Source organism: Cicer arietinum, chromosome 3, assembly GCF_000331145.2.
Source record: "Cicer arietinum cultivar CDC Frontier isolate Library 1 chromosome 3, Cicar.CDCFrontier_v2.0, whole genome shotgun sequence".
NCBI lineage: Eukaryota > Viridiplantae > Streptophyta > Magnoliopsida > Fabales > Fabaceae > Cicer > Cicer arietinum.
This window is the reverse complement of record NC_021162.2, coordinates 37789110-37816677: the sequence shown is the minus strand read 5'-3', so window position 1 is coordinate 37816677 and position 27568 is coordinate 37789110. Positions and strand designations below refer to the sequence as shown.

Here is a 27568-nt window from a genome sequence, read left to right as displayed (position 1 = left end):
TTCTAGTATACCAAGTGCTTCTTTTCAAAACATTGATTACTCCACAAATATACCTTATCAAATCTACACTGCACCTCAAAACATAAATGAAGAACAGCCAAACATTTCTCCACCAACTTCGCCATCCTTTTCTGCTATAACTGAAAATGTTGTTAATAAATTAAATGTCATAGAAAAGGCATTTAAAGTTGATAAAACTATTCTCCGTAATGATTTTTATGCTTCCAAAAATACAGATAAAAGAACTTGGTTCTTTAAAAACTTTCTAAAACAAATTCAGAATGAATTTTATACATTCATTTTACAAAACAAAACTCATATTATATTTTTTGAATGGTTTGAAATTTATGCAACACAAAACCAAATTTCTTACCCTTTCAAACAAAACCAAAGTTCTGTTAATCCCATAACAACAAGAAATAAAACTGCAGAATGGGATTTGGCAACTGGATTAAAAATACAGTCTGAACACCCACCTTTCAAAAAAATCATAATAACACACCTAGAAAAGCCAGTAGAAGTTGCACCTTTCAAAATCCCAAGTGATAGTTCGGAAAAAGATATACATAATATCCTTCAACAAAATAATTTTACAAATGTCCATCTTAGTGCAATTGCAAAACAATTAACTAAGATAGAGGAACATCAACAGAATTTCGCTGTCTCTTCGAATGAGACAACTGATTCAAAACTAAAAAACCCAGTTTTTAAACCATTTCAAATCTCAAAAAATGGCCAAAAACTATTTAGAGAAGGTAGATCAAAATTTACTCAAGCCCTACATGACCAACTTAGTAGGATAGAACATTCTTCTACCTCTACACCCTTGGTAGCTAAGGATACTTTTGAGAAAACAGTAACGACTTTAGACCATGTTTTTGAAGCCGAACAAGAACAACAAAATTTGTGCAAGCTCCAATGGCAGAAGGGTCAACCTTTGACCATGGTCACAACACCAGACCTAGGAATTGAGAACAGACCCAATGTCCTTTCTCAATCAAAATTCAATGCTAGTAATGTTTATGAATGGAACATAGACGGTATGTTTGAATACAACATCCTAAGTCTCCTTCAACAAATGACAATGGCATCAAATGCCTACAAAACCCAAGCCAATACGCCTGACAAAGCCATAGCTGAACTCCTAATAGCAGGATTCTCAGGCCAGCTCAAAGGATGGTGGGACTACCATCTTACACCATCTCAACACTTAGAAATATTAAATGCAATCCAAACCACAAAGGAAGGAATTCCCATCCTCGACGAAATAGGGAATCCAATACCTGATGCAGTTGCAACATTGATTCACACAATCAGCCTGCACTTCATAGGAGATCCATCTCACTTAAAGGATAAGAATGTTGAACTCCTTTCAAACCTTAGATGTAAAAAACTATATGAATTCCAATATTACAAAAACACTTTTCTAACTAGGGTTATACTTAGGGAAGACTCAAACCAACCTTTTTGGAAAGAAAAATTCCTTGCAGGACTCTCAACCCTTTTAGGAGAAAAGGTTTGAAACAAAATTAGAGAAGTCTATGGAACAAACCAAATCCCTTATAATCATCTGACTTATGGGGAATTGGTAAGCTTCACACAAAAGGAAGGTTTGAAAATCTGCCAAGATTTAAAACTTCAAAAACATCTAAAATGGGAAATGAAAAGAACTAGACAAGAACTAGGATCTTTTTGCAAACAATTCGAAATACCCACGACAAATATTTCTAAAGACTGCGGAGGATCTTGTTCAAAACCTCTCATAAAATCGTTCTCTAGACCTGGAAAACAAGATTTCTATAAAAAAATCTAAACCCCAAAATACTTACAATCAAAGAAAACCTAATTTTTATAAGAACAAACCCTTGCAAAAGAAGTTCGAACCTCAAAATTCAAAACAAATAACTTGTTATAAGTCTGGCCATACAGGACACATCTCAAGATATTGCAATAGAAATAAAAAAAATCCGTGAATTAAAAATTGATGAACAAAAAAAAATAAAGGCAATACTTTTAGAAACCTCTGAAGAAGAAACATTCACGGATTCTGAAATACGTTCATCAGAAAATGATAAACCTTTACAGTTTGATGAGCTAGGAACCTCCGACTTTCTTAGAGATTCAGAAGCTAGTACAAAATCAATTAATGTTCTAACAAAGGATCAAGAACTAATTCTTGATTTTATAAAACAGGTTGAAGATACAAAACTTCAAAAGGAAATAATAGGAAAACTGTTAAGTACTTTTCAATCAAAACAAGGTCAACCTATCACATCCTCATCAAAATTGCTTCCTAAAACTACTTATGACTTAACAAATATCTTAGGAAAAAGAACAAAGTCACAAACCCCTATCACAATTCAATCTCTGCAAGAAGAGATTAAAATTGTGAAACATGAGTTAAAAACTCTTAAACAAAAACAAGAAATTGATTCAAATATTCTTCAAAATCTTCTTTACCAAGTACAAAATCAAACCTCTTCTGACCCAGAACAGGAAGGAGAAGAGGGAGAAAATGAAGAATATTCAAACAAAATTGAAAATTTAGAAGAAATCCCTGAAGATTTCTTGTTTGTTTTAAGAACAATAACAACAAGAAAATATTTAATCAAAATTAATTTAGTTTTTTCTGAAGATTTTAAATTTGAAACAATTGCACTTTTTGATACGGGAGTGGACTTAAACTGTTTAAAAAGTAGCATTATACCAAACAGATTTATGCAAAAATCAAATGAAAAACTTGTTGCTGCACAAAGCTTTGTCTAATAACAAAATTTATGAATGGTTTGAAATTTATGCAACACAAAACCAAACTTCTAACCCTTTCAAACAAAACCAAAGTTCTGTTAATCCCATAACAACAAGAAATAAAACTGCAGAATGGGATTTGGCAACTGGATTAAAAATACAGTCTGAACACCCACCTTTAAGACAAATCATAATGGAGATTCAAAAATTATGTTATTAGACAAATCTTTTACAAAATGGATTCGTTGCCCGATTCCAAATAAAAAAGATCTGTTACAAAAATTACATTCTTCGTCTTTATTTTCAAAATTCGACATGAAATTAGGATTTTGGCAAATACAAATTAATCCAAAAGATCGGTATAAAATGGCTTTTACGGTCCATTTTGGTCAATATGAGTGGACGGTAATGCCATTTGGATTAAAGAATGCTCCTTCAGAATTCCAAAGAATTATGAATGAAATTTTTAATCCATTCTCAAAATTCTGCATTGTCTATATTGATGATGTTTTAATTTTTTCAGATACCATTGAACAACATTTCAAACATCTTAGAACATTCTTAATGATCACTAAGAAAAATGGAATGGTTGTTTCAAAATCCAATTTTTCTCTTTTTCAAACAAAAATTCGTTTCTTAGGACATTATATCTTTCGAGGCACTATTACCCCTATTGAAAGGTCCCTATCATTCGCAGATAAATTTCCTAACAAAATTCTTTACAAAACACAATTACAAATATATTTAGGATCTTTAAACTATGTATTAGATTTTTGTCCTAATGTTAATAGACTAGCAAAACCTCTCCATGATAGATTAAGGAAAAAACCTGTCGTCTGGACTGAAGAACACACAAAAATAGTTCAAATAATCAAAAAACAAGTTAAAGAAATACCTTGCTTGAATCTAGCTGACCCATCAGCCCAAAAATTGTTGAAACAGATGCATCAGATATAGGGTATGGGGGAGTTCTTAAACAAAAAACAAATAATAAAGAATGCATTGTACAATTTACATCAGCACACTGGAATGATTGTCAAAAGAATTACTTTACAATCAAAAAATAAATTCTTTCAATTGTCATGTGAATTACAAAATTTCAAAGTGATTCACTCAATCAAAAAATTTTACTTTGAATTGATTGTAAATCTGTAAAGGAAGTTTTACAAAAAGATGTTCAAAACATTACATCAAAACAAATTTTTTCCAGATGGCAAGCAATCCTTAGTATTTTTGATTTTGAAATTGAATTTATTAAAGGAGATCAAAACTCAATTCTGGATTTTCTAACAAGAGAATTTCTTCAAAACAGGACTTGAGTGATGCCCAAAAAATCAAAAAGAATTGAGGTCCAAAAGGACCAACCACTAGACAACTCAAAACCTATTTCATCGGCAAAACCCATCAGGTCTTGGGCTCAAGCCGTCGAAGAAAATGAAGAACAAAACCAAATCAAAAAATGGCTTGCCAGCCAACAAATACTTGGACCTGATAGATTCGAGGAAATCAAAAATTCAATTGAAGAAGACCTTCATCTCCAAAAAATTGCAAAGCTCCACATGCTCCAAAAAGAGATTGAATATCTCTCGCTGGAACTGCCATCTTTACCAGGGCAAGAAAAGGGAGAATCTTCAAAAAAACCTTCTCAAAAAATTATTTCAAAACCCCCACAGGAGGGATCATCTTGTAAAATAATTTCAAAAACCCCACATGAGGGACCATCCTATAAAATAATTTCAAAACTACAACAAGGAGAAACATCAAAAATTATTTTAAATGAATCTCAGATTACTTTGTTTAAACCAAAATCTGAGTATTTTGTTAAAACAAAATTTCAAAACATTTGGACAATAGCGGACCACTTTTATGACAAAAATCCTCAATTTGTCATTTCAAAAATCTTTCTAGAAGGCTGGTTTTTCAAACCTTGGGATTTATCAAAACCCCAGCCTTACTACAAATCTATTCTTGAATTAACAGGTTCTGTAACAATACAGGACAACCCAAAAGAAGGCCCAGTGGCCTATTCGACCGCAAAAATACACAAAATAATCCCACCTTCAGAATAGGGATCAAACCTTCATTCCCCAAAACAATTCCCACTAGACTTCAAAACCACAATAAATCACTGTAGAACATTCAATTACTGGGACTACCAACAAGCCTGGTATAATGCTTTTCTCATCCAAAATAAAAAATTTAGTCATACTTGGCTATTTTTCTTTAACCTCGCTATGAACCCTTCAAAAATCCCTCAATGGTTTGCCCATTGGTGGAAACTTTATGGTTCAACCCCAGATATTCTTCATCAAGAAGTCCATGAAAGCTTCCAACTATACAAAACCAACTACAAACCTACAGACAGAGAACGCATTTTCCACCCTTTGATGCTTTTCTCTACAAAATTCTTCTTACCATGGGTTACAACATGGTATTTTGAAATAAATCAACAACAGGCACAAACAATCCTAGTTAGAAGATTCAAAACTAGATGGTGGACAAAAATTTTCATCCCTCCAAGTATCAAAAAGCAAGCCGTATCCACATGGCTCCAAAAGCAAGGTTTACAAAAACCTCAAACAATGCAAACCCAATTATTAGCACAAAAATCATTTGCTCAAACACAATTGGTCGCAGCTAAAACTGAAGAAGAATACTTTGAGATTATGGCCCAACTTCTAAAAAGCGAGACCAACTCCTCAAATGTTTCCTCAGCAACTGCTTCAGAAACTTCCATGAACCTGGGAGATGAGAATGAAGACGATTGTTTTGGTATCTTCACCCCTACAAAATAAAACCATTTGCCTGATTAATTGTAAGGCCTAATAAAAAAATAAAAAATAAATAAAAAAAATAAAAAAGTCTACCATATCATGTATTGGGCCAAACCCAAAATCGATTTCAGAATTAACCAAAAATGGTCTAATATATCATGTATCGGGCCTAGCCCACATTTGATTCCAGACTTAAAAAAAAATGAATATTTTCTGAAAAGCAAATGAATATTCTTTGTAAAGCAAAAGGAAAAGTTTGTGGCACTTGTCTGCCATATGCACAAAAATTCAAAAGTGACACTGAAAGCAGGAGGAATCTCATCATTTCTCCCACTACACAAAGCAGCACAAGCAGGACTTTTTCCCTATATAAGGAAGGCTTGTCTTCGGTTCAAAGGAGAAGGGGAGACAACAAGAAAGCATCTGTTAGAAATCTTGAGAGTTTCTTGAGTGTCTCCTATATTTTCATAATCTTGTATTTTTCTTTTCAATTTTCAAAACCAGTTACCATTGTAAGTATTTGTTAGTATGCATTAATTATATTCCTCCTTTCATCAAATCCTTCTTTACATTCTGCAAAATAAGTATGCTCTGCACTTGCAGCTAATCGCTGATTTTGTGCATCAAAAAGTGTGTTTATTTTATTATGAACATTTGCTTTTTCTTTTTTGTTTTTCAAATTGTTTTTCTAATTACCATGTTTTTATTTTCGTAATTTATGGGTTTGGTTTTGTTTTGTTGAATTAGTGTTTGCTGTACATAGATTGCAAATCTTAGAACAAATTCTGATATTACAATTTCTCTCATATCGTCGGTGACCCTTTGAACCGGGACATTTATGGTATCAGATATATATATATATATGCGCATTAGCTGCTAGGTTACGGTACCCACTTAAAGAAAGAAACCGAAAACAAACCAGTCGCTTATCTATTCTTGCCCTGACTTCTAACAACAACACAACCATATAGGAGTACATTACAACAAGTATATTTGTCTTACTCCCATCAATTACAATTTGGTTTGAATAAAATGAAGGGATTATATGTTCCTAATTATGTCAATTTGATACACTCACTACAACATTTTCGGTCTACCGCAACACTAAAAAACCGTTGCATATGAGAAAAAACCGTTGTCGTAAGCTATGAGAACGGTTTTTCAACCGTAGTGTACTGAGGCGTTGCCTATGCTTTACGCAACGGTTTTTGCCAAAAACAGCAACGCCTCCATTAAACCGTAGTCGTAGATATCCTATGAGAACGGTTTTCTTTGACATTTTAAAGAACACTTTAAAACCGTTGCCTTTGATTAAACCAAATAAAAATAATAATAATTAGAAAATTGATATTTGTATTGTAGTCCATTTATTAATAAACCTTCTTATTCTAAATTCGATGCACTTTGGTCTGAATGAAAAGAAGAGAGCATATGTTCCTCATTCCATCAAATTAATATACTTTTTCCAATTTCATCAAATTACATCAATATAGGGAATGTGTCCTTTTTATTTTAATTTTTCTTTTTTGTAATGATAAATCTGATTATTAATTAAAGTTTTTTTGAGAATATCAATTAATCAAAGTTGTTTATTGGTTTTTGCAAAACCTTAAAATACATGCATGTAACAATAAAATGAACAATTGTATGTAAATAGTATTATTATCGTATTGTTTGAACAAATAATAATAATTATATATATATATATATATATATATATATATATATCATTATTATTTATATTATCAAATTATAAACTTAAATATTCTAATATTATATTTTTATACTCCTTTATACAGATTATAGTAATATTGGGTATGTGTTATTTTAATTTTAATTTTTTTGTAATGATATAGTTGATATGATCGAAGTATATTAATGTTGAGCAGATATCCGACAGTCGTTTTACATCTAAAATACTTCATTTTTATTTTAGTTATAATTAAAAGTTGTTACAATATTCATGAATTTAAATAAATATAAACACTATTATAGGACATATTGCTTTTAACACCCAAACTTTAGATATATGTCATATTTATTTAAATATGTGATTCTGTTTTATTTTAATTAAAATTAAACATGTGCTTTATGTTGGTATACTAATATGTATGTTTGATGATATTAATTATATTTTTGAGTTATATTATAAATAGTAGATAATTTATTTAATTAATTTTTTTAAATAATTTATTTATCTATTGGAGCAAGTAATTAATTTTTATTGGTTGTTGCATTGATTTATTTTCTTCCACGGACTATTAGAGATGGTGGTTGACGAAGATACGACACATTAAATAAGCGGATCGACTTCGTTGGGAAAGATCTTCAACCAAGGTAAGGGGTGAGATGAGGTTCAATTTTATGAGTATAAAATAACGTGGGATGAACGAGAATACCGAAATTTGCAGTAATTCATCTAGGGCTTACTACATATGATCGAGTCCTACTGAGTAATAATTAATTAATAATACATGAATGGTAATAGTGAGGACTAAAATATAATTTAGCAACCTATAGAATTGTCGTGAGTTTATTTATATCAAGATTGCATATTGTTTGATTTTATGGAACCTTATGCTGATTGTTATTGTATGAATGATATGTACTATAGTGCTTTTGTTTACTTGATTGAAATTATGATATTACTTGAATGTACCACCTGTTTGATTTCTTATTTTGTGATTTATGAGATTAGACTCTGCATTGTGAGTGGTGTGAACCAAAAATTGAGACTTTATTGTAATTGACTGATATTTGTATAAGATGATGTAAATTCTGATAAATATTGTGAATTCAAACTGAAACTTATTGAGTTGTGATAATCGAGTAAGTATGAGATACGTGTTGTAGGTCATAGGGAGGATTATTTTATCATCAAATAGGGAGGGTCTGACAAACCTAGTGATTAGGGGAAGTACAACTGAATGAGTCTGATCGTGGAAGACTACAGTCGAACTGTAAGGTAAAACTGATAGACTTTGGGGGTATTTCTGGTGGGAAATTCCTAAGTGGATTAGTGAGTTATTCCCTAAGGTCGGGAGCTACCGTGCAACGCAAGAGTACCCCGATCATCGCGTATATGTGTATTAGATTGAATCGAGGGGATCTATGAAGACTTGACCATTCATGAATTGTCTGTCCACTTTTGTAGTGGCATAGTATCAGACCTCCTAACCAAGTACTTCAGAGTGGAATGGTACCAAATGACGAAGAAGTATAGAGTATAGGACAAGCATAATATTTCATCCTTGTAACTGTTTTATTGTGATTGAATTAGAATAACATTCGATATTATGTTCTTGAATGTTTCTCTTTATTTGTGTTGTTTTGACTATTTGAGTGTTCTCCTTGTTTATCTTATATTGTTACATAATTTCAAAACTCACCCCTCGTTGTTTGTGTTTGGCGTTTGCGATAGACGCAGACGAGTTGCAAGCTGCAGGCGATGACTAATACCATCAGAGTGGCGGAAGCCATCTTTTCTTGAAGACTTTAATTATACGTTTTTTTTACGTTTTTTAGTTTGAGAATTCTCGTTCTACTAGTGACACTGGGTTGAGACTACATTTGCATTTATTTATTAAACTTATGTATGTGTTCTTCAAAAAGAATTTTGTTGACTACTATTATGATCTCGAGTTGCTAAATTTGATGGAAATTTTGGATTAATGTGACATGTTCATGATTACGTGATACTCTTTAACTTAAAAAAATGTTTGAAAGTTAATATATTTTTTTGAAGAATTTCATTATTTTAAAAATGAATAAAAATTTAATATTAATTTGGGGTTTAGGGTGTCACAAATCAATTTTTTTATTTTATAAGGAGAACTTTTTATTTAATAGATGTCTTGGAGCTTCAAATTTGAGGAGCAAAAGATATAGTTGTTTGAGTCTTTGATGTTGCCCATTGGTCAAGTATGAATTGCAAAAGTGTCATTCTTGCTTTGACATCGTATTAAGTATACTAAGAGGATGAATACGTTGGTCCCTCCTCAGATCTTATCAGTACAAAGATGAATCGTCCATTTTTCTTGATGTGACTGTTGAGTTTTAGTTTTCATTTTTTTAATAGTTTAGAACAGTGTGTCTCTCACGTCAAGGAAATCACCTTTTTTACTATTGACCACTTTGTCCACATGCAAGGATGGTAGCTGAATAATGTTCATCCGCAATTATGGATTTCTTATCATATGGGTCTTGTGCAAGTACATAATTCATTTTTAATTCTATTTTTCAGAATTGATACTCTGATGTTCTTTTGCTCATATTGTCTATTTTTGAGATACTTGACCTAAGTACATAATCATCTTCAATCAAAGGATAGAATGTGTTATTTGGGGGTTCATCATATCAACCTTGCTATTGGCTTGTTTCTAAAAATAAATATACTCAAATACACAAGTTAAATAACAAAAATAATCAGAATCTTAGTCTTTAATCAAATAATTTTGTTATTTTCAAAACATTATAAGTAGATTTTGTCTAAACAATCTCTCCTTTTTTATGATAACAAAATTCTTGAGTGTAAAATTGTTTAATAAAAATATAATTGATAAAATCTTCAATATAACTATTGTATAGGGACAAGTTCTGATGATAAAAATTTCAAAATAATTATCATACACTCGTTTAGTTGTCACTCATGAAATTGAACTATCATTGATAAAAAATTCAAAATAATTATAGTAGGCAGATAAGTGGTCACTGATGATATTGAACTATCACACACATGACATATTCTCGTTAATAACTATTAGAAACAAAGCAAGTTGTCAATTATGCAATTGAACTATGATATTTGAGACAATTTGTCACTGATAAATGTTTCAAAATAATTAGCATACACGAGACACGTACGTTGTCACGAATGAGACTAAACTATCAAAATAGGACAAATTTTCACAAATAAATTTTTTAAAGTGTATTATACACACGATACATTATCATTTATGAAATTAAACTATCGTAGATGAAATAAGTTCTCACTAATGAAATGTTCAAAATTAATATCATACACGAGACAACTTATTACTGACGACATTGAACATTTAATCTGAAATTATCATTAAATTTTATGTGCATCACTTTTGTTTAGATATATAAAAGATTAAAATAGAAAATTGTGACTTTATCTTCCCATTGCTTTCAATATTCCTAGCATGTTAACACTGTATAGTTAATATGTTTAATTCACACAAAGAAATAATATCAACCTTATATAAACTAATAGCAGAGCTGTGGACCTGGAGAAGAAAATGAGTGGAGAGGTAAGTGTTTTAAAATGATATTTTGACTTAATGTTTATGAATGGTGGAGAATAAAAGGAAGCAACATAGTTGTGTTTTATTCTTTTATCTATCTTAAAGGATGTAGTTAATGGATGCTTATTATAAATACATAAATGAACTAGTTAATGTGAAGGTACATTTGGCTACAATTTTATGAAACTATAAATGCTTGAATCAAGAAATACGTGCATAGAAAAAAAAATATAGTTGCTCCACTATACTTGTGAACTTGGCTCTTCTTGTTTGATCCCACGTTTATTCATCTGAATTTGTTTCCTGCACTTTAGATATTGATTAATTAGTATTTTTTGTACTTTGACTTGTATCAAACATTTATTTTCAGTCTAAGAATATTTCAATTTACCTATACATCGCCAATCTCATAGACAATTCCATGTATCTGCCCCTTATTTGACACCAATACCTTGAGATCTTCATTGGTTACTCTCTAAGAACACAACATTGAAGTCAAGGAGTAGTAACATAATCAACAATAATAATGAGAGCGAATAGACCACATAATAATAATAATAATAATAATAATAATAATAATAATAATAATAATAATAATAATAATAATAATAATAATAATAATAATAATAATAATAATGAAAGTGCATGCATTATATTTTTTACGGAGAAATTATATTCCTTAAAGTGATATTAAAAACTATTAATTTACGGTTGTCCATTAAATGTTTTGAATTCTAACAATTGTGATTACAACGACAAACTCTTGATTTTAGAAATGCCAAAATTTGATATTTATTTGGCTTTTTTCTATCACTTAATTTTAGTAACAATGACTGTTTCAAGAACAAAAATAGTGCCTACAATATCATTCATTCTTCATGTTTATATTTATATTTATCTTATATTCACAATTTTTTTTTAACCTATTATATTCACAATTTGAAATGGAACAATTAATGGGACGGAAAGTAACAAGTTTCTGAACCTTTTTCTTCCCAGCCAATGCTTTGAATTTCCAAAACATAGCCTCAACTTCATCGTCCTTTAATACATAACCAAGCTGAAATAACACATGAAACAAAGGTAAAACACATGCCTTTATTACTTACAAGTTACTAATGAAATATGAATACCTCTTCAAGTCTCTTTCTCAATGCTTGGCGTCCGCTGTATCAATTGTAGTATAATAGTTAATGATTTGAGAAAATATATGTCACAAATTATTTTAGCAATGTTCTTTTTTGAGAATTTAAAATGGAGCAATGTTTTTTTTTTCTTTGAGAATTTCAAATTGACAAATGTTAAGTACAATATTAATGAACCGTTACCGAACTATAAGAAAAATATAAAAATGTCATTTCAATCAATAATCACAAGTATATAATCACTTTTTTTATATACAAAATTTTAATTGCATAAATTGAATCAAATAATCTCATTTCTCTAACCCATTCGATTTTCCTTCCTTAACCCACTGGACTATTTATTCGGGGACACATATATAAGCACTTGTGTTAAACAAGGTTTATATAATTGTATAAAAAATTAAGTTTAAGATGGACCAATCCATATTTTCCATTTTTACTTTCTAAAATGTGTGTTAATTATATAAACAATAAAGAGGTAAGACATTTTTGAAGTAAAAAATTGTCTATATTTCAGAAAATAATGAAAATGTCAAAAGAGTTTATTGTCTTTATTTTCATAAATACATTATTTATAATTATCATTTTTTTTCTCTCTTTAAAAATAGTTCTCTTCAAAAGTGTCTATTCAAAATAAAATAAACACACATTTTAATTAAAAATATAAAATATTTTTGAATAATGATCAACTTAATTAACTTCACTTTTTATTAAGGTCTTTTAAGATGGTTCCGACGAAGCACTTTCTTCATACTCAAAAATAGACTTTCTTCTCAAATATTTTCTTTTAAATTTGTGACTTTTGACAATCTTGATATTTTTTGTTATTGTCTTGTTTGTTAAGACTCCTACATTAAATGAGATAAATGAATATGTATTTATAGGCGATAAGTAGTTTTATTCACCTAACAAGTTGGTTTATTAGAGTTGTGTTAAGTCCAACAAAATTCGATCTAAGATTGGATCGAAACATAATCAAGATCTTTTAACCCAATTGCTATCATATCACCATCATTGGACAACTCAAGTCACACTCTTGATATGTAATCTTAGACGTGAGAGAAGTATATATTAAGAGTCTTACATTGAATAACATAAGTACTGATAATATATTTATAAGTGATGGATAGTCTTCACTCTACAAACTGATTTTGTGAGATTGTGATAGACCAACTAAATTCTAATATTGTCATTACTAAAGTTAATTACAAAGTTCTCGAATAAATATTTTTTTTATAGGCTAAGGTTAATCCAAGGTTATCAATCTTGATTAAATCCTACATTTTTAGGTCCTGTAGATTATCTAAGTTTATGAATATTTATTGAATTTAAAGTATCTTAGTAGTTGTAAGAAGAATGTAATGTGACACTCAATTGCAGAACAATAGGAAACCAAAGAAAGTTGTAAATATAATAGTTACTTGCCAAAACTTCGAATTACATACCTAAGCTTCCCTAGTACAAGACTAGCCAGAGTAGATCTTTCAAGACCAATATCTTCAGGAGATATTATTTCATATGTGCCTCTATGTTTTAACATGCCATCCTATAACGCAATAAAATAAAAATCAGAATATTAAATAGACACAAAATTATAGGAAAACTCTCGTACAGATTCTTGGTGTATATTAGAGTCTTAGGGTATAAAAGCAACAACAGACCAAATTTAAGACCATCAAAAATTTGGATCCGTCCTCGGAGTGTGGAAAAGTCGCAAAAGGTGTATATTTTATAAATTTAAATATTATTTACATCTTAAACATATTTTAGTTGACAACCCAGTAATAAGTTTATGTTATGAATATATTATGACTAGAATTAATACCATTAATTCTATTTATGTACTAGTCATTGTTGATGAATAATACCTATGAATTTTATTTCGAGTTCTCAACAATAAAATTAGTGAACATGTAGCATACGATTTTGCTTAAAAAAAATAATATAACATAAGTTTTAGGATTTAATAATATACACAAAAAATGTAAATATCTTTTACATTGTAGTCAATTTTAATCGACACATCATTAGAAAACTTTTAACTTTTTATTATAACTATATAAAAAACCATAATTATGAGTTATAATATGCTGATAGTATAAATTTTTTTTTACAGTGTAGATACATAATAATTAAATTTTAAATTTTAATTAAAAAGAAATCGAAAAATGTTGTTTATTTTTATTTAATAAATTTATTAGAATGCTGCAAAAATGCAAATGATATTTTTACACTCTAATTTTCTATTAAGAATATTAGATAATATTATTATATATTAGTAGTAAGGGTTAGACAATATTATTATATATTAGTAGTAAGGGTATTTTAGATATTTTTCTGTTTTCCTCTATATATACTCATTGTAACCCTATTAATTTCAGTTTTGGTTTATTATATGATATGAAACCCTAGAGTGGTTGTTTTCTCTTCTTCCTCTTTCTTCCTCTTTTCATTGTTAACATGGTATCAAAGAGCTTTGGTTGATTTTGGGATCTACCGTAGAGAAGAGAGAGACTATTTTGATAGGAAAGACAACCACCAAAAGAGAAAAGAGAAGAGTAACCCTATTCCCGATTTTGTTAAATCAGTCTCAGAAAAACATCGATTGCGCATTCGTTAACCGTTGGATCGGGCTGATTTTTGGACAGCAGGTTCGCAACATATAGGTCTTCGTCTTCAATGGTCGGATCGACGAAACGACGTCTGGAGAGGGAGAAATCGTGCTCGCACAGCACCAGGTTATCCTTAATTTATTTTCTCTCAGTGATTGTGTTTGTCGTATTTTTCTGTCATTATTTGTTATGACTGGTGTTAAGGATGATTCTCTTCAAGCTGTTAGTGTTCACCTCAATGGACAAAATTACTCTTATTGGAGTTATGTGATGAAAAAATTTTTGATTGGAAAAGATATGTGGGGTTTTGTTGATGGAACTTCTGTTAAGCCTACAGATAAAAAGGATGAAACTCAATATGCAAAAGATCTGAAAACATGGAATGTTAGTAATTCAAAAATTATTACTTGGATTAATAATTCTGTTGAGTTGTCTATAGGAGTACAACTAGCAAAATATGATACTGCTAAAGAGATTTGGGATCACTTGAAACGTTTGTATGTTCAGTCTAACTTTGCAAAACGTTATCAGTTAGAAAGTGATATTAGAGCCCTTAAGCAGAGCAGTATGACCATTCAGGAATTCTATTCGGCAATGACTAATCTGTGGGATCAATTGGCTCTTATGGAATCACCTGAGTTGAAAGCTGTCAAAGCATACATTGATCAAAGAGAGGAGCAACGTCTGGTTTGGTTTCTAATGGCTCTTCGTGATGATTTTGAGGGCCTTCGTGGGGGTATTTTGCATCGTTCCCCCCTTCCTAATGTTGAATCAGTAGTTAGTGAATTGTTGGCAGAAGAAATCAGACTTAAGACTCATTCTGGTATGTTAAATAAGGAAATTCTCTCAGCTCCTCCATCTGTTTTTGTTGCTCCTGTTCAAAAAAAAACATCTCAAGGGAGAGTTGGGCTTGGTAATGATGAATGTGCATTCTGCAAAGAAAAAGGTCATTGGAAAGCACGTTGTCCGAAATTGGGGAGAACACATAAGAAGAATTTTAGGGGGCCATCGTCCAATGTTGTTGCTTCTGCTCCTCCTACCATTGACTCTAGTTCTGGTTCTGTATACTCATCTGAGAGTGCTTCCCAAATATCTGATATTGCAGAACAACTTCAAAGACTTCTTGCCACTCAATCACATGCCATGTCTGCCACCTCTTCTAAAGGTTTGAACTCCTCTGGTATGTCAGGTATATCTCCTTCCATATGGATTCTTGATTCTGGAGCATCTCATCATATGACATACGATGATAAATCTTTTGTGTCTGTGAAACCTGCCTCGTCTGTGTCGGTTATAACTCCTATGCCACTAGCAGGCATTGGTTCTGTCTCCACACCTAACTTGTCTCTTTCTAATGTTTATTATATTCCTAATCTTACTTTGAGTCTTGCTTCTGTTAGTCAAATATGTGATTTCGGTTATTCGGTTACGTTTTCTTCCACTTCTTGTTGTGTGCAGGATCCACATTCTGGGAGGCTGATTGGGACAGGCCATAGACAGGGGGGACTTTACGTTTTGGATGAACTACGACTCCCAGATACTGCAGCCTCAACAACTACTGCTGACTTATTATCTAGTTTTCGCTTGAATTCATTATCTTCTAGTTTTTATTTATGGCATTCTCGCCTTGGACATGTTTCTGCTTCTAGATTAAAATATTTGGCTTCTACTGGAGCCTTAGGAAAGTTAAAACCCTGTGATATCTCAGATTGTTGTGGTTGTAAACTTGCTAAATTTCCAGCTTTACCGTTTAGTAAAAGTGTTTCCGTTTCATATGCGCCTTTTGATTTAGTTCACTCTGATGTTTGGGGTCCATCACCGGTGCTCACCAAAGGTGGATCTAGATATTATGTTTCGTTTATTGATGATTACACTCGTTATTGTTGGGTTTATCTTATGAAAAATCGGTCTGAATTTTTTGACATTTATCATATATTTCGTGCAATGGTCAAAACTCAACATAATTCTGTTATAAAGTGTTTTCGTTGTGATTTAGGTGGTGAATATACCTCTAATAAATTTTCTGAATTACTTGCTTATGATGGCACTCGCCACCAAACATCTTGTACTGATACTCCTCAACAAAATGGAGTTGCTGAAAGGAAACATCGTCACATTATAGAGACTGCTCGTTCCCTTTTGTTGTCCGCTTCAGTTCCTAGTGAGTTTTGGGGAGAAGCAGTTCTTACTGCTGTTCATGCTATTAATAGAATTCCATCCTCTATCATATCAGGTTTGTCTCCCTTTGAAAAATTATATGCTTCTACCCCTGATTACTATTCTTTGAAAGTTTTTGGTTCTACTTGTTTTGTTCTTCGCCCTCAAGTAGAGCGCAGTAAGTTGTCTTCTCGTTCAGCCATGTGTGTTTTTCTTGGTTATGGGGATGGTCAAAAGGGTTATCGTTGTTATGATCCTCATGCAAGAAAACTTTATGTATCTCGTAATGTTGTTTTTCTTGAGCACATTCCTTTTTACTCTGTTTCCTCTGATTCGCAGATTACTAAGAGTTCTGAACTAACCCATATTGATCCGTTTGGTCCTAATGATAGCGCTTCTAGTGATTGTAATGTTGAGAATTGCAGGACAAATACTACTACTCCACATGATGACATCCCTCTTGTCCCCCCGGCTGTCCAACCACCTCCTGCGATTGTTGATCCTCCTCGTTACCCTTCTCGTCAACGTAAGTCTACTCAGTTACCTGATTTTGTCTATTCAACTTACTCAGCTTCGTTTGCTTCTTTCTTAACCTCTATTCACAGTTTGTCTGAGCCCTCTTCCTATAAAGAGGCTGTTCTTGATCCTCTTTGGCAGCAGGCTATGGCAGAAGAACTATCTGCATTGCACAAAACCAACACTTGGGAATTAGTACCTCTTCCTCCTGGAAAACGTGCTATTGGGTCTCGTTGGGTATACAAGATCAAAACTAAGTCTGATGGGTCAGTTGAGCGCTACAAAGCACGTCTTGTTGCTAAGGGTTTCTCTCAACAATATGGTATGGATTATGAAGAAACTTTTGCTCCTGTAGCCAAGATGACCACTATTCGTACTCTTATTGCAGTTGCATCTATTCGTCAATGGCATATTTCCCAAATGGATGTCAAAAATGCCTTTTTAAATGGTGAGCTTCATGAAGAAGTCTATATGGTCCCTCCACAAGGAGTTTCTCATGATCCAGGGGAAGTATGTAAGTTAAAAAAGGCTCTATATGGTCTTAAACAAGCTCCTCGAGCTTGGTTTGAGAAATTCTCTACTGTGATCACTTCTCTTGGTTTTCGCTCTAGTGAACATGATTCTGCATTGTTTATAAGGTCCACCACTCATGGTCGCATTATACTTTCTCTATATGTTGATGATATGATTATTACAGGTGATGATGTTAGTGGAATTAATGAGTTGAAATTGCAGTTAGCCAAACAGTTTGAGATGAAGGACTTGGGAACTCTTCGCTATTTCTTGGGGATTGAAGTTGCCTACTCTCCTAGAGGCTACCTTCTTTCTCAATCCAAGTACATTGCCAACATTCTTGATCAGGCTCGTCTTTCTGATACTAGAGCAGCAGATACTCCTCTTGAGTTGAATGTAAAATATGCTCCCTCGGATGGTGTTCCTTTACCAGATTCCACTTTGTATCGTACTTTGGTTGGCAGCTTAGTGTATCTTACGATTACCAGACCTGACATTGCTTATGCTGTTCATGTTGTTAGTCAGTTTGTTGTCTCCCCCACTACAGTACATTGGGCAGCAGTTCTTCGGATTCTTCGTTATCTTCGAGGAACTCAATTTCAAAGTCTTCTCTTTCCATCGTCATCTGTTCATGTTGTTAGTCAATTTGTTGTCTCCCCCACTACAGTCCATTGGGCAGCAGTTCTTCGGATTCTTCGTTATCTTCGAGGAACTCAATTTCAAAGTCTTCTCTTTCCATCGTCATCCTCATTGGAGTTACGAGCTTATTCTGATGCTGATTGGGCTGGTGATACCACTGATCGTAAATCCACCACAGGGTTTTGTATCTTTCTTGGAGACTCTCTTATTTCTTGGAAGAGTAAGAAACAAGACATTGTGTCTCGCTCTTCTACAGAAGCTGAATATCGTGCTATGGCATCCACTACCGCTGAAATAATTTGGTTGCGTTGGCTTTTGTCTGATATGGGTATCTCCCTTGCTGAGCCAACTCCGATGCACTGTGATAACAAGAGTGCTATTCAAATTGCTCACAACTCGGTCTTTCATGAACGCACCAAACACATTGAGATTGATTGTCATTTTACTCGTCATCATCTTCAGCATGGAACTATTACTCTACCATTTGTCCCTTCTTCTTTACAGATTGCTGATTTGTTCACAAAGATGCATTCCATTAAACGTTTCCGTTTTTTAGTTGACAAACTCTCGATGCTCTATGTTAATGCATCGTGAGTTTGAGGGGAGATATTAGATAATATTATTATATATTAGTAGTAAGGGTTAGACAATATTATTATATATTAGTAGTAAGGGTATTTTAGATATTTTTCTGTTTTCCTCTATATATACTCATTGTAACCCTATTAACTTCAGTTTTGGTTTATTATATGATATGAAACCCTAGAGTGGTTGTTTTCTCTTCTTCCTCTTTCTTCCTCTTTTCATTGTTAACAAAGAAAACTACAAGACATCACCAACCTGATGAATGCCACTCTCATGAAGAAAAGCATTAACACCAACAAGAGCTTTGTGAGGCTGTAAATGCAAACCGGAGTACTTTTCGACCTATTGAGAAATATTACACAATTTTGAACTAAAAAAGAGAAAATTAAGAAGCGAGGAATAAAAAAATAAGAAGAAGAATCAAATATGTAACCATTTTGCTTATGTTTAGTATTTGTCTTGTATTAATTCCTGTATGTAGACCACCTAAGATATCATTGCCCCTGCATGCCACGATCATCACAACCTTGAATGTAGAAACAAAACAAGAGAATTATATATACGTTGATGATGTTGATGATAGAAGATATACATACTCACCTCTTCTAATGAGGCATTACCAGCCCTTTCACCAATCCCATTAATCGTAACTTCTAACTGTCTAGCACCTGCACGAGCACCCTGAAAGCAGAGCATTAATATATTTTATAAGAATATTATTCATTTTTTACTTTATGTACAGATATATTTTTTTTTAAATATTTAATTTAAAAACATTTTTTCTGTTTAATAGAACATGCCATAATCACATTAAAAAATATTACAGTTATGGTTACCTCTATGGTGTTAGCTGTAGCAAGTCCAAGGTCATTATGGCAATGGGTTGCAAGGATAACATTTTCAATTCCAGGGGTATTCTTTTTTAAATCAGCAATGAGATTTCCAAATTCAAATGGCATTGCTATGCCCACAGTGTCAGGTATCACCACAGTTGTTGCCCCAGCTTTGATAACTTCTCCAAGAATTTGATAAAGGAATTCCTTGTCCGATCTGGTTCCACAATTAATTATAACAAAAAATTATGTTTTCATATTAAATGAAATTTCACTTTATATTTGGTTTATTGTTTTAATCTCGTATCTATAAGTCTGACTTCAAATTTCGGTTGATATATGAAAATAAAGGTGTTTACCTTAAGATTTTGTATCCTACACGATTAAATTTGACATCTATCCATATATTTCATATTTAAATTAATCATTTTTTCATTTTGTTTCTTTAAATATTTAATTTTTATTTTACAACTTTAGTTCTTTTAGAAAATCAAAATGTAGTTAATGATATTTTACTTTTTATATCCTTAAAAGTTAAAAATATATATTAAATGAATTTTATTTTTACTTAAAATATGAAGGGTAAAAATAATTAAATCAATCTAAATTTATTATTTTTTAATATGTATATTTAAGTTTAAAAGAATCAAAATTCAGAGAAAGAGTAGTTATATGAGATTTTGTTTTTGGAAAAAAATTATTCTCTATAATTTATATAATTATAATAACTAAATATTATTTACAAAATGTGGATATTGAATATTTTAATAATACTACAAAAAAAAATCGTTATAATATTTATAAACAACCAAATTATGTTTTTTAATCATGAAATGATTTTTTTTTTTAAATACAAAAGTTATATAACTATTTAATTCATAAAAATAATCGTCAATTTATTAATTTATAGAACAAATAGTCTAAATCCCTTCAATTTGTTAATACATTCCCTTACTTTTATGTACCTGTTTTTATTTTCACTTTAACAAATAAATATAAAGGGGAATATAGATTTAAAATCTTCTTCACTGTGAGTCAAAACATTATTTTATTAATTATTTTTTCTTACAATTTTTAAAAACTTATGACACATTTTTTAAAAAAATTTAAAATGTCGGTTTCCATTATCAAAATGCATTCTTCCCGATTCATCATTTTTTTTTATCACAATTATTTGTTACATGAATCTCTTATCTCCATTTCGTAATTTAAAATGAACAAAACTTTAGAAAAAAGCCATAAAAACTTAAAAAATTAAAAAACAATTTTAAAAGGTAAACGAGCCATCAAGTCTTTATTATCTTTTTGTTTTTCATTTTCCGTTGGAAGACTTCGCTTGTCATGTAGTCATATGTATATTATACTTATAAAATTTCCAATTCCTGCTCAATCCATCGCACAATACTAGAACAATTTGACTAATTTTATTATTGTTCTCATTGAGGAATTGAAGACACCGGATTCTTTTTCATTTTATTTTTATTTTTTAATTAACTCAATTGTTTTTAAGAGAATTATACACTCCAACTGCCTTTTCGAAATTGCCATTCTATTATTTTTTTACTTTTAGGTAGGATGAAATGCAAAATATTTAAATCCTTTTAATTTTTGGCTTTTACGAAGGGTTGTATTCCAAAAAAAATAGAAAATAAGTGCTAATAAACATATACTTCCAGTAAAATGAAATATATACAAAAAATACATATCTATTAACATTAAATACATAAATTTTGATTTATATTTGATTTCATTCCGAAAAAAGTACATGATGATGCTATGTTTTCAACATCCTTACTCACATTAGTTTGGCTTAAAATTAAATAAAAATGTAACATAAGCATTGGTTAAATAATAAGAATAAAAACCTATTTAAATTAAGATAAAATACAACTTTAATTTTTGAATGTATAATTTTCTGTCACTTTTTTCTTCTTCCAGATTTACTTCAAAATTAAAATTAATTATCAAATCATCAAAATGTCAATTACTTTAATTTCGTGTGCTATAATGATAAGAGTAGATTATTTTAAAAATTAAGTTATTTTGATTATTTATTTGAGTTTGACTGAAAATTTAGATTTATTTTAGATATACTGTTTGTATAAAAAGAATTTATATTAACGACGAATTACAATCACCTTATATTAAAAAATAATTAACTTATATTTACTGTGTAATGTGAATGAATACAAATTAAACTCTTTAAATTTAATCAAACAAAACATTATCTCTCAAACTTGAAGGTGGAGAAAAATCCCGACAATAAAACATAGGGACTAAATATATAGATTTAGAAACGAGACCTTAAAATTTTAATTAAAGTACATTTAAGCTTAAAAAGAATAAAATTAAGAAAATTAGTGATACCTGGCAGCATCTTCAGCACCAAATTGGACATCACAACAACCTAAACTCCGAGCAAATTTCACCATATCACGAGCCATGACAAGTACTTCATCTTTCGTCTTTCTCAATTTGTACTCCATATGAATTGGACTAGTTGCTAAAAAAGTACATATCCTTGGCCTTTTTGCATATTTAACAGCTTCCCAAGTAATGGCAATGTCCTTCTCACTGCACCTACACATACCACCTATAACAGGAACATACCCATCATCATCAACATTATTGCCAACCTCTTGAGCTATCATTTTGACTGCCATGAAGTCATCATTTCCAGCAGATGGAAACCCTGACTCAATGACATCGACACGTAGCTTTGCCAGCTGGCGAGCGATGTCGAGCTTCTCCTTGCAAGACATCGCTGCGCCAGGTGATTGTTCGCCGTCGCGGAGGGTGGTATCCAATATTCTAAGATAGGTTGGGTTTAGAATTTGGTTTGGAATGTATAGAGAGTGACATTTTGTTGCTTGGTGAGATTCAGAAGGTAGTTTAGTTGCCATATGGGATGAAAGATTTGCGTTTGATTTTTGGGTTGTTGGTTACAATGATATTCAATCATTTGGAGAAGTTTTCAACTTATATATATAGCTATATGAAGCATGCTCTCAAAGTTTTATCATATCTATTTATTTATATTCATTAAATCAAGCTGTTTTTTATAATACAAACTATATATCTCCCTATTTAAATATAGAACTTCATTTATTAACGGGAATTAAAAAATTAATAATAATATTAATTTTCTTTTTTTTAACAAGTATATCATTTAAGGGAGAGAGTTGGTAAATGCTTCCGTAGTGTCCCACTAAGATATTTATTTTTGTTGTTATTTGTTGTAATTTTATTTTTGCTTCCACAAAAAATTAAGTATTGTTCTAACTAAAACGATTGTATTAGGCTACTTCAAAAAAAAAAAAAAATAAACAAATTTAATGGTGTTGAACATGAAAAATGTTGTTCAATTGTAAAATATGTTTAAGTACACTAATTTAATCACAACCATCAAAATAGTTTTCATATTAAAAAATTGATTTTTTTTTGTCTCTCGATCATCACATATGTTGCAATTTTTGTCCCAACCGCAATATTTACCCTCCAAAATTAACTTTTGTTGGCCTCGAAATTAACTTTTTTTTTTTCTCTTCATAATTACAATTGACGAATAACATATAATTTTTTGGGATCAAAAATTAACATTTTAGGGGTCAAATATTTATATTGAAATCAAAACTGCAACAAAATATAAAATTTTATCAACCAAAAATTCGATTTTAAAATAGAGGAATAATTTCATATGAAATAAAATAATTAAATAAAAAATACAATTAAACATATAAATATAAGGACATGTAGATAAATATTATAATTAATAGAGTTTGATATATCTTCAATTTTTTATTTATATAAATGGTATAGTTTTTGTAGTCTTCAACTTTTTGTTTAGAGATTTAATTATTTTATTATTTTATCATGTGCTCTTTTATATGAATATTATACTATATAATATTTCCCTCACTATCGAATTTTCTAGATCACTTACTAATTTTCATTATAATATTCATTTTTGTGGTAGAAAAATGTGTTAATTAATTAGAGGTATGTTAGTAAAAAAATAATTAATGCAGCTGAAAATTTACAGAATATCATATGAAAAAGAACAATGAAATTTTTCAATCGAGAGTTTTATAAGGATAGAGGTAATATATTATTATTTTATTTAAAAAACGAGATGAGAAATTAAAAAAATAATGAAAAGGTGTCTTCCCTTTTTTTAATTGGCCACTTGCTTCCTTTTCTGATTTGGTTTGATGCATCAGATGTTGTGAAATATATTACAACATTCATCCACACCATATTCTTGTTGGTCAATAATTGTCACACTATATAACCTACCTCACGAGCTATGTATGATGATGTCTTATATATTATTGTCCTTGATCATTCTAGGTCCACACAGTCTAAAAGGAAAAATTGATGTGTATTTGCAACCGCTTATAGATGAGTTGCAACAATCGTGGAATGATGGTTTAGTAACATATGATGCCTCAAAGAGGCAAAATTTTCAATTGAGAGTTTCATTGATGAAGACAATAAATTATTTTCTAGCCTATGGTAAGTTGTGTGGGTGGAGTACTGTTGGAAGATTAGCATGTCCGATATGCAAGGAAAATTCAAAAGTTTTTACATTGAAACACAGAAGGAAAACATCTTGGTTTGACTGTCACCGTCAGTTTTTACTTCATAATCATGCTTTTAGAAGAAACAAGGTTGCCTTTTATAAAAATAGAATTGATAAAAATGAAAATGAGCCTCCTCCTATGTTTAAGGGGTGAAGAAGTGCGGGAAAAGGTTTATGGGCTTCCCAAGATAACTGACACGAGGCAATATATTGTTCCTAGCCACACAATTTTGCACGATTGGACCAAAAGAAGCATATTTTGGGATTTGCCTTATTGGAGACACAACCTATTGAGGCATAATTTTGATGTTATGCATATAGAGAAGAACTTATTTGAAAATGTATTTCATATAGTTATGGACAACAAAGAGAAAACTAAGGACAATGAGAAGGCACGATTGGACTTAGCAGAGTATTGTCACAAAAAGAAGTTGTGGCTGAAAAAAAAAATCCTAATGGGAACTATACAAAACCTAAAGCCAAATTTTGTTTGACAAATGAACAAAAAAATGATGTGTGCGAATGAGTGAAAGGGTTAAAGATGCCTGATGGTTATGCTTCTAATTTAGGTAGATGTGTGGATAAAAACATAAAAGACTATTTGGGATGAAAAACCACAATTTTTATATAGTCTTGGAATGTCTTCTTCCAATATTTGTTTGTGCTCTTCCAGAACCAATATGGAAACCCTTAACTGAACTTAGTCAATTCTTTAGAGACTTATGTTCAACAACGTTGCGAGAAGGTCACTTATTTAAAATGAAACAAAACTTTCCTATAATAATATGTAAGTTGCAATGTATCTTTCCACCTGCATTTTTTGACTCTATGGAGCACTTACCGATTCATTTGCCTTTTGAAGCTAAGTTGGGTGGGTCAGCTCAATATCGTTGGATGTATCCATTTCAAAGGTTTATAAATAAAATTAAAAAAACCGTTAAAAAAAACTGGAAGGATGTATTTGTGAAACATATTTGGTGCAAAAAACAACTTATTCCAGTTCTCATAATTTTGTGCCTCTTGCCCAATATGCAAGTACAATTGGCCTAAATAAGAGGACTCATCAAGACCATGTGATAGGTGGCTCAAAGATAAAGAATTGGTGGCTGCCCAATTGCAAGTTCTCTTACATTGCATCGAGGTGAAGCAATTCATTGAGTAAGTATTAATATATTAAGTTTATCTCCATTATTCAACGAACAAGAACATCTAATTTTTTTTTAAAAAAATATCTTGTATAGGATGTATGTACAAAGTTTGAATTCAAGAATACGTAAGCACTTATTTCCGCGATGGATTCAAGAATATGTAAGCACTTATTTAGACTATTAAATCTTATTTAGAATTAAAACAAAGACGTACAAATTTATTTAACCTAAGTTATATCAATATCTCTATGTGAGTAGGTGACAAAGAATCACAAGCTTAGGATGCAAAACTCTGACTTGTATGACTTTGCAAGAGGACCCTTAAGATTAGCAAAGTCGTGGCCTATTTATAATGAGAATGGATACCAATTCAACACAACTTCTTGGAGTGAAGGAAAAATAACATGTAATAATGGAGTATGTGTTAGTGGAATTGGTCAAAGTGAAACCTCAAATGATTATTATGGTGTTGTTACAGAGATTCTAGAATTTGAATGGCGAAGTCAAGCAACACGAAAGATAATTTTATTTTACTATGATTGGTTCAACCCTTCAAGTTGTGGGATGAGGATACATAATCAGTACAAGATTGTAGAAGTACGAAAAGGAAGAAAATACGGTAAATTTGATCCTTTTATTTTTCCAAAAGTTGCAACTCAAGTTTACTATTCACCTTATCCTGGGCGCCAAAGAGTTGATTGGTTGGTAGTTATGAAGACAAAGCCGAGAAGGGTAGTTTATGGTGAAGAAGTTAATTTGTCTGTAATGCAAGATGATGAGGATGAAGAAGATGATTCTAGTGACGATGGTTAATATGAAGATCAAGATGAATATGGTTCTATTGAATAATATTTTTTAGCTATTTATTGATAATGTGTTTGATTGAACATTTGTAGTATTGAAAAATAAATTGGTAGATGTAATAAAAAGGAATTGATCAATATGTACTTCATATGCTTATTTTTTATTAGAAATATAAATAGTGTAACATAATGCTTATTTTCTACTCATTGCAACCTAAAGTTTGTCTCTAGTTCATATATCTCAATAATTTAAGCATATATATGAAAGGGGTCGAGTCCACATTGTAGTGTTTGCATTCTACACAATATGGGACAATATTCTAAATTATTCAACTAACAACATATAAATTTTACCGATATATGTCAAATAGGATGTAGAACCTCCTTTTTCTTCTTTTGCAGTCAATTATGAAGCGAACTAAAAAGTCAACAAAGAACAACAACAACAACAACAACAATAATAATGACTTATCCAACCAACTTATCCATTCTCAACCCTAATCATGACTTGTTCGGCTTGTTTAAGGTAATATTACTACATTCAACTTATTTTCGACCAACCGTAACTTATTTCCTACATTCAACTTTACTTGCTCTGCTTAAGCATCATATCACTACTAAATTGAATGTGTACATCTCAGCACTCAATTGAAATAAGGAAAACACTACAGTAGCAAAAGAATGTTCATTATACGGAAATGATGCCAATTACTGATTATAGAGTATAGACAATGAAAACTTATGAAGTGAATATCTGTATATTGTGGCGTCATAAAGCTCAGAAGCCATTAATTAGCATAATGTGATGAATGACTTTGAATCATGAAATAGATGCATGAAACAACGCAACTTGGTGTTTATGAGTGACTTGTTATTTATCTTGTTTTTCTTTCACCAATTCACATCAAAGAAATTGAAAAGAGAAATAAGCTTAAATTATCAAGTAGAAAGTGACTAAAGGAGTACTATTGAGTACATTATTTAATTATTTTGAAACAGAGGCTTAACACACTAATTCATCTAGACATGTTACAAATGTTCAAGTTGTTTACTAGTACAACGTACATAACCATTTGTATATGTACTTTTGTTCTATTTACATTTTTACTTGTGACATATAACTTAATCTTTTATTTTTTTTGTGAGACACATGGATAAGTTGTTTTGCCAATTTTTAATTTAAAACTATTAAATCAAGCACTATGCATAATTTATGTCATATTTTAACTTTAAGTCATCAACCAAC

The 27568-nt window shown here is 31.0% G+C and overlaps 1 protein-coding gene across 2 annotated transcripts; it reads right to left on the bottom strand.

The window, feature by feature from the left end:
* Positions 1-10808: 10808 nt before the first annotated feature.
* Positions 10809-22782, bottom strand: LOC101501256 (probable 2-isopropylmalate synthase). 2 transcript variants are annotated; one of them, XM_004513446.4, is made up of 10 exons: positions 22157-22781; positions 19793-20006; positions 19557-19637; positions 19390-19482; positions 19212-19298; positions 13380-13480; positions 11923-11956; positions 11775-11849; positions 11181-11264; positions 10809-11092 (listed from the first exon to the last, which is right to left on the bottom strand). In XM_004513446.4, the coding sequence occupies exons 1-9, from the start codon at positions 22690-22692 to the stop codon at positions 11181-11183; spliced, it is 1305 nt and encodes a 434-aa protein (XP_004513503.1). In that variant the 5' UTR covers positions 22693-22781; the 3' UTR covers positions 10809-11092. The 2 variants fall into 2 exon arrangements, with proteins under 2 accessions (XP_004513503.1, XP_073222015.1); XM_073365914.1 differs by lacking the exon at positions 19212-19298 and having other exon boundaries at positions 10960-11092; positions 22157-22782.
* Between the last annotated feature and the right edge of the window lie 4786 nt (positions 22783-27568).

What these genes read in the sequence shown, in the direction of transcription:
- LOC101501256 (XM_004513446.4), bottom strand. Translation starts at nt 22,692, where the DNA reads ATGGCAACTAAACTACCTTCTGAATCTCACCAAGCAACAAAATGTCAC. An exon ending in CTTGTACTAGGGAAGCTTAG is followed by an intron (nt 11,957 to 13,379) that starts GTATGTAATTCG and finishes CAATTGATACAG; the next exon opens with CGGACGCCAAGCATTGAGAA. An exon ending in TGAGAAAGAGACTTGAAGAG is followed by an intron (nt 11,850 to 11,922) that starts GTATTCATATTT and finishes GTGTTATTTCAG; the next exon opens with CTTGGTTATGTATTAAAGGA.